We start from the raw sequence: 15,035 nt of genomic DNA on the forward strand, positions 1-15,035 counted from the left end.
TTTTTAATGATTAGCAATAATTCAGACTTATTTATGTTCACACAATTTCATGAGAAATATGTCATCAGAAAGCTGTTCATATTTTATGAAGTACAAATTATGACATGTGGTTGTGTGACTGATTATGGCAACAACTGAATAGAATGTTCAAAATCAATCCAGTCTCAAAACATTCAGGCCATCTAGACATAAAAAGGGGTTGGAATGGGCCAACTTAGAACATCACTTTCCTTTTCCTGTGTGTGTTCTCCAATAAGCCGAACCTACTTTGTATTTTCCTTCTCATTTCTGCCTAAACAGATTAAGGAGGGAGTTCAGTCATTGTTTGGAACAGTGATTTTTAAGGGATGCTTAGGATGCTTTAGAGCTTGGAGAAAATGCCTCAGGGGCCACTAGAAGGTTGGGAGTAGGTGACACAGGAGAGGAGGGGAAGAGAGCTCCATTGGGGCATGTGCCTCTCCTCACCCAAAAGCAACCAGGCTTTAGTTTTTCTATTTCACATTCTGTGGCTCCACTGATAAAATTTTAAAACTCCTGCCCTGGAGTGATAGATGGCTGTCACCCAGAAACTATCCTGATAACTTTTAATGTCTAATATGGCCTCCTTTCTGGACAATTAAGTCTTTAGGTGAGATAAACATGAAATCCCTTCTACCCTGCACTGTGGGGAGAGGTCGTTTATAATCTATTAAATTCATGTCCAGGCCCTTTGAGAGAAAACTTTTTATGGAGGCTGGCAATAACTTTCTGACAGCTTACTCTCATTAGTTAAAAACAATCCCGAGACATCACTATTGATGGGACCACATTTCCTGTTTATGACTGGAAAACACGACTGCCTAGTATGAAACGATTTCACATTCTCTACTCAGCACACACAGATTTTACACTCTTACCACATGAGTACAGCGTGATTTTTATGATTATGATTTTATGACTTTCTGAGACATTAATTCTGTCAATGAGTAGCGCGTGAATATCCTCAGGCAAAGCTTGGATAACAGTACGAGACTATATCTCTGCATTAGGACCTCTGAGAAATGTACCAAACCATGGAAATATGCATTTGTTTTACTTTATTTCCTTGAAAGCAGAATTATTTATCTAGAGAAACCTTTACACTACAGAGTTCTACTCACCAAATAGACTTTTCTAGTGTATGATTTAGGGAAATGCTGCCTGACAGCACTGTCAGCCTTCTCAAGACTCCTCCGGTCTGGACCTCTGTAGCATCTCACTCTGCTTCCAGAAATACCCTTTTATGTGTGTTGCATCAGTGGAGTCCGTGTTACACTCTGATTCTCAGAGAATTAAAACTGTCTCTTATTTCCACAAAGAAATATGACTGTTGCAAGTAAATCACATGAGGTTTTGAATCCTAGTTTAGACACATATATGCCTCTAAACAAACATATATCTGTTTTGTTTTTTAATCATTTAAATAAGTAAAATTAATTTTCCCTGACTGGATATGTATAAACTTAGTTGATTAATTCCATACCACTGGCCCGAATGGTTATCAGGAAATAAACTAATGGAAAAATCTTGGCATGTTCCCTTTTAGTCTATCATTCTGTGAATGAATAACATCTTCATAGGGCTATATGGTTGATTACTATTTGATCTTTTAGGCTATATTGCTGAATACCTTCTACGGTTGTATGTACATGTATGAATATGCCTAAAGAAGACACTTACCCTGAACCCATTAGTAGCCCTAATTTGCAAAACTTAGTTACTAATCAAGACATTGTGACCACTTTAAAAATCAGATAATTATGAGATCATTCAGTGTGGCAATGAAACTCATGTTTGAAAAGAAATATTTAAAGTGTTGAAATTTCCCATAATTATAGGAATTAGCATTGGTAAATAAATGATGAAAAATTAAGCTACAGATTTTTAATATAGGTTTCCTTTTCATAGAGTTGGTGAAGGTACTTCAAAAAATCATTTCAAATCTTTACCTTTCTCCCATGAAGTGTAGGTTAGAATGAAATCCATGTGGTGGAGGTCCAAAGTTAAATTCTCTCAAAGGAGTTCTCTGTCTGTCCAGTACCATTTTTATAATTCTCTGCTTTCTTCCTTCTTCCTGAATGTTACCAAAATTGCAGGCTAAAAACTTTTTAATTAGGTTCTGTGCTGTCAGCAAATGCCTTGTCTCTAAGAAAAAATAAAATTCACATTCTTTTAATATAAACTATCCCAGTGTTGCAGGGGGAAATCAAATTAAATGTGTGCATGATAATGAGCCTGTTCTTTCCTCCTTCACAGAGGGCTTAATTTGTGCCAAACAAAGTTCTAAATTTAGGCTACTCTCTTTCATCTTACAACACTACATGCTTTACTCTTCCATTCCGTTAAGTAATGTATTTATTTAAAATTCAATTCTAATTTAAAAAATTCAACTCTAACTGTGGTAGTTGCATATATGATATGATGCATTTGAGGGAAATGATTTTCCCTCCGAAGTCTACAGTTACCTTTTTAAAAAATACTGTTGAAAACAAATGGAGTAGTTAGATGCTGATAAATTGCCATTGTCTCTGGAATATATTCAATAGATGTACCATATCCAATTGCCATCATCTCTTCTGTGAATGGAAACATTTAACTCTGAGACTTATTTTCAAGCTTTTGCGAATTAAAGGAGGTTTTCACATTAACAGAGCCTAGAATATATAAGTATATTTTTTTCTACTTATTCATCACCTTTCCGTTGCTGAATACTTGTTTCTAGAGAGAAAACATAGCTTCTAATTTTTCTAATGTGGTTATCCATCTACCTCTAAGTCTCCTCTAACTTTGATGATCTTTGTTATTTTTATTTATTTATTTATTTTTCTGTACGCGGGTCTCTCACTGTTGTGGCCTCTCCCGCTGCGGAGCACAGGCTCCGGACGCGCAGGCCCAGCGCCTATGGCTCACGGGCCCAGCCGCTCCGCGGCATGTGGGATCTTCCCGGACCGGGGCACGAACCCGCGTCCCCTGCATCGGCAGGCGAACTCTCAACCACTGCGCCACCAGGGAAGCCCCGATCTTTGTTATTTTTTAAATTGTTTGTTAAGTTTCTAATTGAAAGGCTGACTTTCTTTTACATTACTTAGCACAATTTTATATCTAAATGATTTAAATAATATACAATTCAACTAAGTGAAAACTTAATGAATTAGCCTTATTTGCCAAAGAATTTTAGGTCATATTATGTCCTAAACTTCCCAAATTAATTGGTAACAGACCATTCCATTAACAGTTGTTGTGAGATATTTAGCAACTTGCATAGTTAATCATGTAATTTATTTCCCTGTCTTGGCTACCATATCTTTGATTTTCAGTCAGACTTGTTCTCCATTATTCCTACCCTTCCCACATTTTCCTTTCCACAAGCAGGCATTACTTAGGGTTGTTTTAATTTTTATTTTCATATTCAAAACACATTTGAATACATCCTGTGTGCATTATGCTTTGTTAGGTAATGCAGATGTTTTAAAAAATAAATAGAATGGGTATTTAAAAAGATTTGATGAAGCCAGTGCATAGTACAACAAATGATGATAATTTGCTTTAATCTTCACAGTAATAATTAATCCTTTCATTTTCCTTGTCAGTCTTAATCATTAATTTGAAAATTAGATGCACTATTTCTTGGAGTTGAATCCCAGGCTTCCAAAAGTTGATGGAAGATTTTTTCTTCTGTTTTACCAGGATGGCTTTACGCCCCTAGCGGTGGCACTCCAGCAAGGACACAACCAGGCAGTGGCCATCCTCTTGGAGAATGACACCAAAGGGAAAGTAAGGCTGCCAGCTCTGCATATTGCAGCTAGGAAAGATGACACCAAATCTGCTGCACTCCTGCTTCAGAACGATCACAACGCTGACGTACAATCCAAGGTAAAAGCTTCATACATTTGTGGAAAGGCACTCTTCGGCCACCAGATTCCTCCTGGGAGATGATAAAGAAGTAGGCCATGGTGATAAGGCAAAATTACTTCTGGTCATCAAAAAAGATAATTTACTTTCAGAGGTATTTCAGAAAAAAAGGGGACTGTCTGTTGAGTACAGTAAGAAAACAGAAAAAAACCTCGAGATAATTTTCTATGAGGTGAGGTTCAGTTTTTTAGAAATCTGCTTATTCATTCTATTTCTATTTGTGGTAAAAAATAATAGAAGCAGAATTAGAAAGATATAATTGTATAATGTTATAGTTGTCTTTTTTCAGTAGAATGCATTTTGGCATGCTGGAACGGTATATTCAACTGCAGAGAACAGATTGATTGTTTCCTTAATTTTGCACTGTGTAATATCTTCCCTCTTTTTCCCACACAACACCGCTTCAGATGATGGTGAATAGGACAACCGAGGTACAGTATTGCGGTTATATCAAAATATACCTTGTTTTTATTTTACTTTTTGTCCAATTAGAATAAATGCTCACTAATTTATACTAATGATTGGAATTTTCATTGTTAGGAAATTAATTAATTTGGAAACTTTGCCCATAATTAAGGCAAGTGGATAGATAATTCAAAAAATTTAATATAACATGTATTTGAAGCATTATTTAATCAGTGAAACGTTAAGTAGCTTATTAGAGTAGAGCATGAAACAAGACTCTTCCGTAATATGTATTTTACTAAGTGAGCTTTATTATTAACTTTTGGCCAATAAGAGATGTGACCTCCTTTCTTAATGAGAATTCTCCATTTAGAATTTAATGAAGTGTAATTTAAAGAGGTTTCTCTGCCACTGTTTCATCCTCTTACCTAATTGCAGTTGCCCTTCTATTCTGTCTTTATTTTTACCACACTGTATATAATCAGTAATGATATTGAGCCTATCATGAGCAAAGCATTTACTTTTATCTTGCTCTTACAACAGTTGTCATGAAATCATCTATTTTCCACATACCTAAATAAGTCCCACCAGTTAACAAAATCAACAGGAGTATTTGGTTCAGAAGCCTCTGAGAGTGTGTGTGTGTGTGTGTGTGTGTGCGTGCGTGCGTGTGTGGTATAAGAGGCACTAACACAAACGATGAAAGTACATTATAAAAATTAACCTATATTATAAAAATTAACTTTCAAAGGCAAGCGACTGCTTATGTAGGTTGATTTTCACTTTGCTGAGGGAATTCTTTAGACTAACATCTCATATGATCACTGGGCTGTGGGCCTATGGGTGTTTGAGCATTCACACTTAGTATTTACCGAGAGTAGTGTATTTCTAAACCTAATATCTTGTTTGTTGACAAATTTACCCATTGAGATGTGAATATACTTGAATTATTCATATCATTTCTTCTGTTCCATATCTGTGTGTAGAACTTAGGTCAGAGACTTTTTTTTAAAAGCCCAACTGCTTGGTGAAATTGCTCAAGACTGGAATCATACAAATTGATATATCTTAATTACTGATTTTAATACCTTTCTTTTGTAGGTGATTTTTGGTAATGGTTTACATTTTTTAAAGCAGTATTGGCTCTAATCATTATGCTGAAAGCAGCTATTTGAGTAGATACAGACTGAGTTAGAAATATTTCTTCGGGGACAATAGAATAACAAAGAGGGAAAACCCCTCCATCAATAGTCCTGTAGGAGGGTGACCTGAGCCTTCCACCTCCACGTTACTCAGGGAAAAGTTCCTCTGAGGGGCTTATACCAGCCTCGTGTTGCTCCAAGAGTCACAGCCTGAGGCATCATCATGGATTTTCAATGAGGCTGTGTCAGAAGATAAATTAGTTTATTTCTGCAAATAGGAAAAATAATATTATTATACTTGAATAATTTGAAAATGATTCATCAGCAGTCACTATGTTTTTCTGAAATTAAATTGTAACTTGAATAAAAGATGCATATTCAGGATATAACTGGGTGACAGGAAATATCAAGATAAAAATGAAAAACATCTAGTGAGTTATTTCCTAAAATACTAAAGCTTGACATTTTATAAAACAACAGCCAAGTTGTAGACTGATTTTTTTCTTCTGTATTGACATTAATATTTGCCATCATGTAGACACAAAATAAAAATATCATGACCACAAGAGTAGGATTTGGATTGATAGTTACTATTCTTATTTTGTGTCTTGATTTGCTACAGTCAGAAATTATTTGCAGCTAATTTGGCTGATAGCACAGAGGAATTTCTATTACCTAAGGTATCTGGATGCTTCTTTAGGCCATTTTAAAAATAAAGTCACCAAAATCTATATATCAAGTGAATAGAAAAATAATGGTTGTGATTTAGATAATGTTTCTTAGAAACAGTATTATACACATCAAAGTTCATTTCAGATAAAAGAAAACAATGCAAAATATCCTCCAAACTGCAGGATTTGATATCCAGTTTTACAGGAACAGTCTTTATTTTTCCTATAATCTTTTATTAAGCAATGAATATTATGGAGAGCAAGAATAATGCCTCTTTTCATACTTTAATAAGAAAAGAATTAATATGCTTCTACTGTGAAAATGGCAGATTTCTAACTAAATTTTCATTAGAAAATCAAAGAAAGGAAATATGCTTTTCTTCCACTTAAGATTTTCAGACTCATTTTTAAAACATTCTGATAGTAAAGTGTTCTCTAATGCTCATGTAATTGATTCAACTTGCTTATTTTATTCTACATCAATCTTATTTTATTGATAAAGCTTGGTTTAATTAACATTTAAAATTGGGTTCCACTTAATTTTTTTCTTTATTTTATATTCATATTAATTCCAAGTATATTGTTTAATTTTTTTTAACTTTTTTTTATTATAACAAGATAGTCTGACTAAACATAGTTGTTAAAGAGGATAGAAATGTCAGGACAGTGTAAATGATGTAAGATGAATTGTATATGTTCTGTAAGAATTTCTCACAATATTTTCGTAGTTCCAAAGATATAATATCAACCAATGCTGTTTTTCATTTTAAAAAACACCCAAACCAAAACACAAACAAATGAAAAAAATAGAAGTTTTGAGATTTCCTCTGGAGAAAACATTTTTTATTCATAATTATATTAATTCTATGGCTGAAAAAATATGCTGTTTTAATCATATCGTTTTGTTCTAAAGCTAAATCAACTCAAGAAACATGGTTTCATACAGATAACAAATCTCTTAAATAGATAAATTGTTAATGTAGTTGGAAATAATGTTGCCAAGAAATGTAGGATATTTATTTGCCTGTTTATATGTTGACTTATTTACCACTAAATTTAAATAATAGCACTGAAACTTAAAAAGTCTTATAAAGCATTTATGATCTGAATTGCATTGTTCTCGTATTAGGTAGATGTGATTTTCTTCTCTAATCCAGTGACTGCAACATACAGAGGTGAAATGCTTTACTGACTGTCATTTTCTTTGCTTTCCACAGAGTGGTTTCACCCCTTTGCACATCGCTGCCCACTATGGAAACGTCAATGTGGCAACTCTTCTTCTAAACCGGGGAGCTGCTGTGGACTTCACAGCCAGGGTATGGATTAAAATAGTTTCTTTTTCTTTTCTTTTCTTTTCTTTGGCCATGTGGCCCAGCTTGCAGTATCTTAGTTCCCTGACCAAGGACTGAACCCGGGCCCTTGGCAGTGAAAGCGTGGAGTCCTAATCACTGCACCACCAGAGAATTTGGCATTTTACTAAAGTAAAAAGTAACAATGATAAAGATTTTATTTCCTTTTCCTTACCTGGATTTATCTGTGCTGGAGATATTAGATTTTCCATTGTTTTCCCTTCAAATCACAGGAAGTTGTCACAACCCAACACGTGAAAAATAGTGTGTCAGTTCACATGCACGCAAATCATTTGCAATAAGGAAGATGTTGATTCTGACATCAGTATGAGCAGTTACATTTAAAGGTCACACCACGAATCATGAACAAGCAGCTTCAAGTCGATAAAAAATTAAACTGTTAAAACATTAAGTATAGGACTTCCCTGGTGGCACAGTGGTTGGGAGTCCGCCTGCCGATGCAGGGGACACGGGTTCGTGCCCTGGTCCGGGAAGATCCCACATGCCGTGGAGCGGCTGGGCCCGTGAGCCATGGCCACTGAGCCTGTGCGTCCGGAGCCTGTGCTCTGAAACAGGAGAGGCCACAACAGTGAGAGGCCCGCGTACCAGTAAAAAAAAAAAAAAAATTAAGTATAAAATGTATAACTACATTTATAGTATGTCCTAACAGTGACTATAGGGCATACAATTTGACAGGGATTTTTTTTTTTTTTGGCTATGTTGGGTCATCGTTGCTGCATGCGGCCTTTCTTTAGTTGCGGAGAGCGGGGGCTCCTCTTCATTGCGGTGCACGGCCTTCTCATCGCCGTGGCTTCTCTTGTTGCTGAGCACGGGCTCTAGGCGCGCGGGATTCAGTAGTTGTGGCACACGGGCTCAGTAATTGTGGCTCGCGGGCTCCAGAGCGCAGGCTCAGTAGTTGCAGCGCACGGGTTTAGCTGCTCCACAGCATGTGGGATCTTCCCTGACCAGGGATTGAACTCGTGTCCCCTGCATTGGCAGGCAGATTCTTAACCACTGCGACACCCAGGGAAGTCCCGGGATTTTTTTTTTTTTTAATAAATTGAAATTCGCTCATATGAGGAGTCTTACTGAAATAGTAAAAGCACATTATGTTGTGTTACAGTTTTAATGGTATGCTTTCACTGGAAAGAATTCACTTACATGACAATTATAAAACTCAGTGTACTTAATATGAATCGGTAAATGCAACACTTGAATATTTGAAAAATCGTAACATACCAAAAAATCAGGTACACATCCTTGACCTAATGATGGTATGTGATAGCCAAGGAAAGAAATACATATAATTATGTATATAGTATTTTTGTCCTCAGAAGTCTTCTCTGAAACTACATTGAGTTATTTTCAAGTTTTTCATACTGAATTATTCTGAAGAAGGTGTTTTTAAGAATCATTTTTCCATTGGGCATTGATATGCATATGTGTACTCTATTTTTAAGCATAGTAAACTTTAGGATTCCAGAGTCTTTAAGTACATAAGTGTTATAATAAGAAAGATAGACTTTAGCCTAGGGCTCTATCTAGGTAGGATCTGAAATTTTGTTTCTATTGAGTATTATGCCAAAGTGCTCCCTTTGTCTCTTGACTGTGATGTGTACATTCAGTACATATGTTGTAGTTATTGACTAACTTAATTATGCAGTTTCATTCCATTTATCATTCTCTACAGTGCTTTGTGGTTTGTGTGCTTTTTTTGTTCCTTAAAAATCAAAAGCATTGAAACCATAGAAACCTCAGATAAAATTACAAAATAGGTCACAATCTCCTTTGTGCTAATACGAAGCCATCACCATCATGCCCTGTCATACCCAACATGCTCTTGTTTGGTCTTTCCATGGTGTAGAATGGAATCACTCCTCTGCATGTGGCTTCCAAAAGGGGAAACACAAACATGGTGAAGCTCTTACTGGATCGTGGTGGTCAGATCGATGCCAAAACTAGGGTGAGTGTCTCTGTTCTTTCAATTTCCTACCATTATTATTTTTTGTATTCTTTTAGCAGACACTTTAAAATACCAGTCCCTAAACTCAGGCAATGTGTTTTCAAGGAAATTGCTTTCTTGGATTCGATTTAAACCTCATACAGCATTTAAAGGTTGCACATCATATGTAAAGTGGAATTAATATTTGCTCATAAGTGCCTGGAGAAACAGAATGCTAGCTCCTCAATGAGACAGTTTTTCAAGTCCTTGCTTATTGATTTTCATGGAACAAAGATCAAAGATTGAACTTACTCATCTCTGATTTGGCTATAGCTGTAAATATCAAGAACCCAAACTCATTTGCATATGTTAAGCTATGAGAGTGTGGTTTTTATGTAAAATATTTTAATACATGTTGAAAATCTTTTGCTTCAAACTTTTCCGCTCCTGAATCATTTTTCTTAAGTGGTTATGCTATAGGGATCTGAGCAGGAGATCTCCTATTATGCTTATGGAAAAAAAGGCATGCAGTTATTATGTTGCGCTTTTACTCATGTCAACTGGCTAAGAGGCAGTGCCCTTCATTCATTTCAAACTTGTTGAGTTAAATATAATTCTGAGTTTTTATGTACTCCCAACAAATAAATAATAAGATAGGCAGGACAGTATACCTGTTGAAAGTGCAGACTTTGAATGCAGATTACCTAATTTCAAAGCCTGCTTCTACTGCTTACAAGCTGAATGACATTGGCAATTTACTTGCCTTCTCTGAGCTTAGACTATAATACTACCTACCTCATAGGGTCGTTTGAGAATCAACTCTTAGGTATTTTTTAAGTGGCATTAAGTAAATTACTTAGCTACTCATAATTTTTTATTATGTAATGGAAATTATGCCCAATTACTTGCTTAAACATTAAACTAAACTAGTATTGTACTTTAATATTAATTCTCTGGAGTAGACTTGATTAATCATAGACTTAAGTAAAACTTTAAACATTCCTATTATATAAAATTTTGAAATATATGGTGGAAGAAGTCTATGGAAGTTAGTAGATAGAATATGTCCCTTGTGATATTTTATCTTCACTTTGTTTAATTCTAGGACTTTGCATTCTCATAGTCCAAGGAATAAGGACCTAATTTAATTCCCTTGCAAATCTTGAGGCTAACAAATATTTTGTTTAATAAACCTTATCATCTTTGAGCTTCTAGAAACTACACCAGTCCCAGACTGTACATTTTGGGTTTTAATGACCTCAGGAAATGTTGCTTTCTTAATCTCATTTCTCTAAGACATTTGGTCCAGAGCACTTGTGTCATATTATCATGTGGGAGTTCTGGAGTGTTTTGCTTTGTCTATTAAGATCTTTGTTGTGGTGTCCATTGTCTTTGCATCAGAGTTTTATATGGTTCTACCCTTTGATTTGATGGCGTGCCTTTTCCCTTGCTATGCTGTAGGTGTGCAGAATTTGGAACAATTACATATAATGCTGCATGCTTTGCTTACTTGTTCTCTATATTTAAAGGAAAGAGTTTCTGTACCTCCTCCTTTAAGTACATTTCTAACATAATGAGTCCCTTTACACTCACCTTTCTGTTTCTCTTGAGATTCTCTGATAATTGAGAGTACCAATGGAAAGACAGCACTTTGTAAATGCAAAAAACTTTTATCTTGGTCAATGTCTTAAGGATGCACATTGCTCTTATTAATGCTTTTCTGGAGTATTCATTCATTATTGAGGCAATTGATTTTGTTTTTATTGATCGTCACAATATTTGCTTTATTCTTTAAAAGATGCTCTAATTTGCATTCCCCACATACATTTGCATATACAATTTAAAAGTCTAACTGCAAACAGGCATTGTTTTCTCATGAAAGAGTACTAAGAAATGGAGAGAAATGGGTTCTTATGCTAGTTCTGCCATTAACTAATTGTCCTTGAGCAAGTTAACAATGAAATGTAAGCCTTGGTTTATTATTCTTGAAGGGAATATTTGGACTGTATTTCATCCAGTGTAGCCTTTAGATATAGCAAATAAATGGAATTTCATTCAAGAATTTATAAAGTGAAAATGGATTTTCTAATTATACATTGTACAGACATTCTGTTCGTTCCTTCCTTAAACAAATAATTATTGATTTCCTACCTGGTGTTGTGAACCCTAGAGATAACACCAGTTAACAAGACAGACTATATCCCTTTACTCAGAGATGCAAATCAAGGGATTAGGTTAACAGTGTACTGGTAAAAATTTAATAATCAGCTCTTCAAAAAAAATAAAATAAAAAGCTCTGATTTGTAACCTTTGCCTTTGATGATTTCCATGGTGTAAATACTTCCATACTTTCACCATGGCCAGTTGGGGCTACCAATATGGTATCGCTGAATGCAGAATTGGGAAAAGATGTGCAAAAAATTGACTCTCACTAGTGTGTGCAAACTGGTTCCAGTGCACCCTAAGGATCAGTCACAATAATGAAGGTGGTGCTGAGCTTTTCCCTGTAAGTGAAAATACTTCCTCATCTCCAAGGAGTAGCATTTTAAAAACAGTTAGGTTCTTTCAGTTTTGGCTATAACTATCAGACCTGTATCCTTGCCAAAAGTAAAATCAAGTAGGAGGTAAATACTGAAATGCAGTACTGTGGTCTGGAATCAGGAGGCCAATTCTGGAACTATAATATATATATATTTTTGGAACTATAATATTTGATTACTAAGGGAATATGGTTTGCTTTTTCTTTTGTCCTTTAAAAATATATTTTTAAATTAAAAAATGTTATACTTGTTTTTGACTATCTTTTTAGGTAACACAATAGTGTGTCTTTATATGGAATTTAAAACAGTATTAATATTATTGTTTCATTTTTTTCACAGAGGTCTCAATTTCCCCTAGCAGTCAAATTAGTCATAAGCATTTTGAATTTAGTATGTTCCATCAAAAATTTTTCCTTGGTCTTATTATTTTCTCACTTATAATGTTTTCATTATTAGGAGAAGAGCAAGATATATAAAGGCTTTGAGGTAATTAAAAAAAAAATCATACCCGTAGTTTCTCTACCACTTTCACCAGCACTATGTCGATCACTGAGACATTTTGCATCTCATTGGCATTCTCATCATTGACTAGAATCTAGTGTGAAACTCTGAGACATTTTCACCAGAGCCCTGGTTTTCTGGTATCTGGAAAACCTCATTTTAATGTTAAAACAGAAACGTTATAGCTAAAATGATATTATTAATTCAAGTTTTATTAAAGGCATTATTCATTTTTTATTTTTAAACTCATTTTTTATTTAAATGTGGAAATACTTCCTATAAGGATTATGGCTAAAATATTGAAATACATATTTCAATGAAAACAATAAAAGTATACAAAAAACATCAAAGGATGATGAATGTAAAACAATACATCGGAAAAAGGGATCACCCTTGCTATTTGTTATTAGGAGTAATAATTAAAATAATAATAATAGTGGCTACCAATTGTCATATGCCCACTATGTTCTGGGCACCCTGCTCAGTACTATACAAATATCATCTTAATTCATCTTCCTAACAACTTACAAAGTATTATTATTTTCTTGTTGAGAAAATATGGAGGTCTCCATTTGAGAAATGAGACTACCAAGGGGAAAAATGAGTTCCAGAGGAGTTATATAACTTAACCTAGGACACACAGCTTAGTAATTAGCAGAGCCTATATTAGTACACAGAATTCAGGATACATTGCTGGAGGAATAATCTAAGCTGAGAGGGAAGAGAGGAAAAGATAAGGAAAGAAATAGTCATAAGAAGCTAATGCTGTGGGTTACCAGCTAGATGAATGGTGTCCCTTTAAGAATGACTGACATGACCATGTGATTTGAACTGATTCCAGCGAAGAAAAAGAGAGAACACAGGGAAGGGGACTCTGGAGGGGAGGAAAATGTAAACTTCAAACACAGTCTTAAGAATTTAAAAAAAGAAAAAAAAAAAAGATAATGAACAGATCATATTCTCTAAGAGTAAAAACTAAATTAAAAGAGTAAGTTAAAAAGTTCTTGAATACAAAACCTTTTGATAAAGATTTTATGGGGGACAATAATGAGACACTGCACTTTGTAGAAAATATCCAAAATCTACCCAGATTGAGCATGTTGGGCAACTTGAATTTGATATAATTCACATATCCTTTTTAAGAGCAGATAAACTGCATCACTAAACTGTAAGATTTAGACCCAATTACTTAATCCTTTATTGTTACTTGATGTTCTTGCGGGTTTATTAAGTATTCTCCATATTTTCCTATTGCTGTTCTGAGAGCATTTTAGAGGTTTCAACGTGATTACACAATGAATATTTCATGTAATCCATAGAAAACAATACTCTACCTTTTTAAAAATGTTGTAAGGCATCATCCCCTCATTTTTCAAACAAGGCTGTAAATTAAACAGGGTAAGAAAAAGCATCCTCATTTGAAATATCGTGAAGCTGAGCCTCAGAGAGCTTCACCCATGATGGGCTGATCTGAGACTCACACCCAGAGCTCTGTGATTCCAGGGCCTACCCGCTGGACCGTGCACATCATGCTTTCATTTGCTGTGTTGGATTTCTCAAACTCTAGATCTCAATGAAGCTCCCACCAAGAATATGTTTGAGAAATCAAGCTGTATCTAACTGCTATTTCACTTATATAGCAACCAATGCTCTGTGTTTCCACCATAGGGCACTGAGGACAAGATACAAAAGCATCATCATTTTAATCACTTTGCCCACACAGTTTGTCTTTTAAGCTCCTTTTGGCAAACTTTAAAATAACTTGGCATCCCAACTACAGTGGTTACATACTTTTTTCTCAAAAGACAGTCTTTTCATGCTAATTCCCAGGTAACCAAAGCTGCAAGGTCTGTTTTGGTTATTTAGTTTCTCAATACTGGCTAAATAGGTTTAACAAAGCAAGGAATAATTATCATCAAGGTCCTAGACAAAAACAGATGACACACTCAAATTTGATAATTTGAATAGAGATTATTAAAGGGCTTATTTATACCATTGTGGCTGGGCTGAAGGGGAGGCACAAGGGATAGTGGGGTATCCTTGGGGCTAGTTAACAGCAGGGCTCATTATCAACCCTAGACCTGAAAGGTGAGAAGTAGAAGAGGTTACTATCCTTTCAAAGGAGAAAACTGTATGGAGAAGGCTGCTTTGGCAGGAGCGTAACCTTGGGCAAAGAGTCACAGCCAGATCTAGTAGATCCTTCAGGGAGTTGCTTCCTTGTCTTGCTGCAGATCCCATTGGCCAGCCCCAACCAGAAGCCAGAGGGCAAGGTAGCCCACTGATACAATCAAGAGAGATCAGACCAGCTGACAAGAAACAGTGGAGAAGGGAAGAGCATGGATCTGGAAGGGCAAATGGAAGATAGCTAGCTTAGAAATCCCAGAATGTTGGATCGGGAAGAGTGTTGTAATCCAGGTGAATTATATTTATTAGGAGGAAAGCATAACCCAGAGATATGGTCCATTAGAGTTCTGGATAAATCAGAAGCTTCTAAAGTCCTCTTAACTGCTCATCCCTCATTTTCTAGACCGCTACCTACCTTCTCAACCTCTTTC

At 35.4% G+C, this 15,035-nt stretch overlaps 1 protein-coding gene across 1 annotated transcript in view; it reads left to right on the top strand.

The window, feature by feature from the left end:
• The window catches only part of ANK2 (ankyrin 2), a 245,969-nt gene that overhangs the window by 94,895 nt on the left and 136,039 nt on the right, over window positions 1–15,035 (top strand). Inside the window, exons 6-9 of the mRNA XM_007454800.1 lie at window positions 3,706–3,891; window positions 4,338–4,361; window positions 7,366–7,464; window positions 9,362–9,460. Coding sequence (XP_007454862.1) covers window positions 3,706–3,891; window positions 4,338–4,361; window positions 7,366–7,464; window positions 9,362–9,460 — 408 coding nt within the window. The remainder of the gene's footprint in view (window positions 1–3,705; window positions 3,892–4,337; window positions 4,362–7,365; window positions 7,465–9,361; window positions 9,461–15,035) is intronic.

Source organism: Lipotes vexillifer, unplaced genomic scaffold, assembly GCF_000442215.2.
Source record: "Lipotes vexillifer unplaced genomic scaffold, Lipotes_vexillifer_v1.1 scaffold1219, whole genome shotgun sequence".
NCBI classification, from domain to species: domain Eukaryota; kingdom Metazoa; phylum Chordata; class Mammalia; order Artiodactyla; family Lipotidae; genus Lipotes; species Lipotes vexillifer.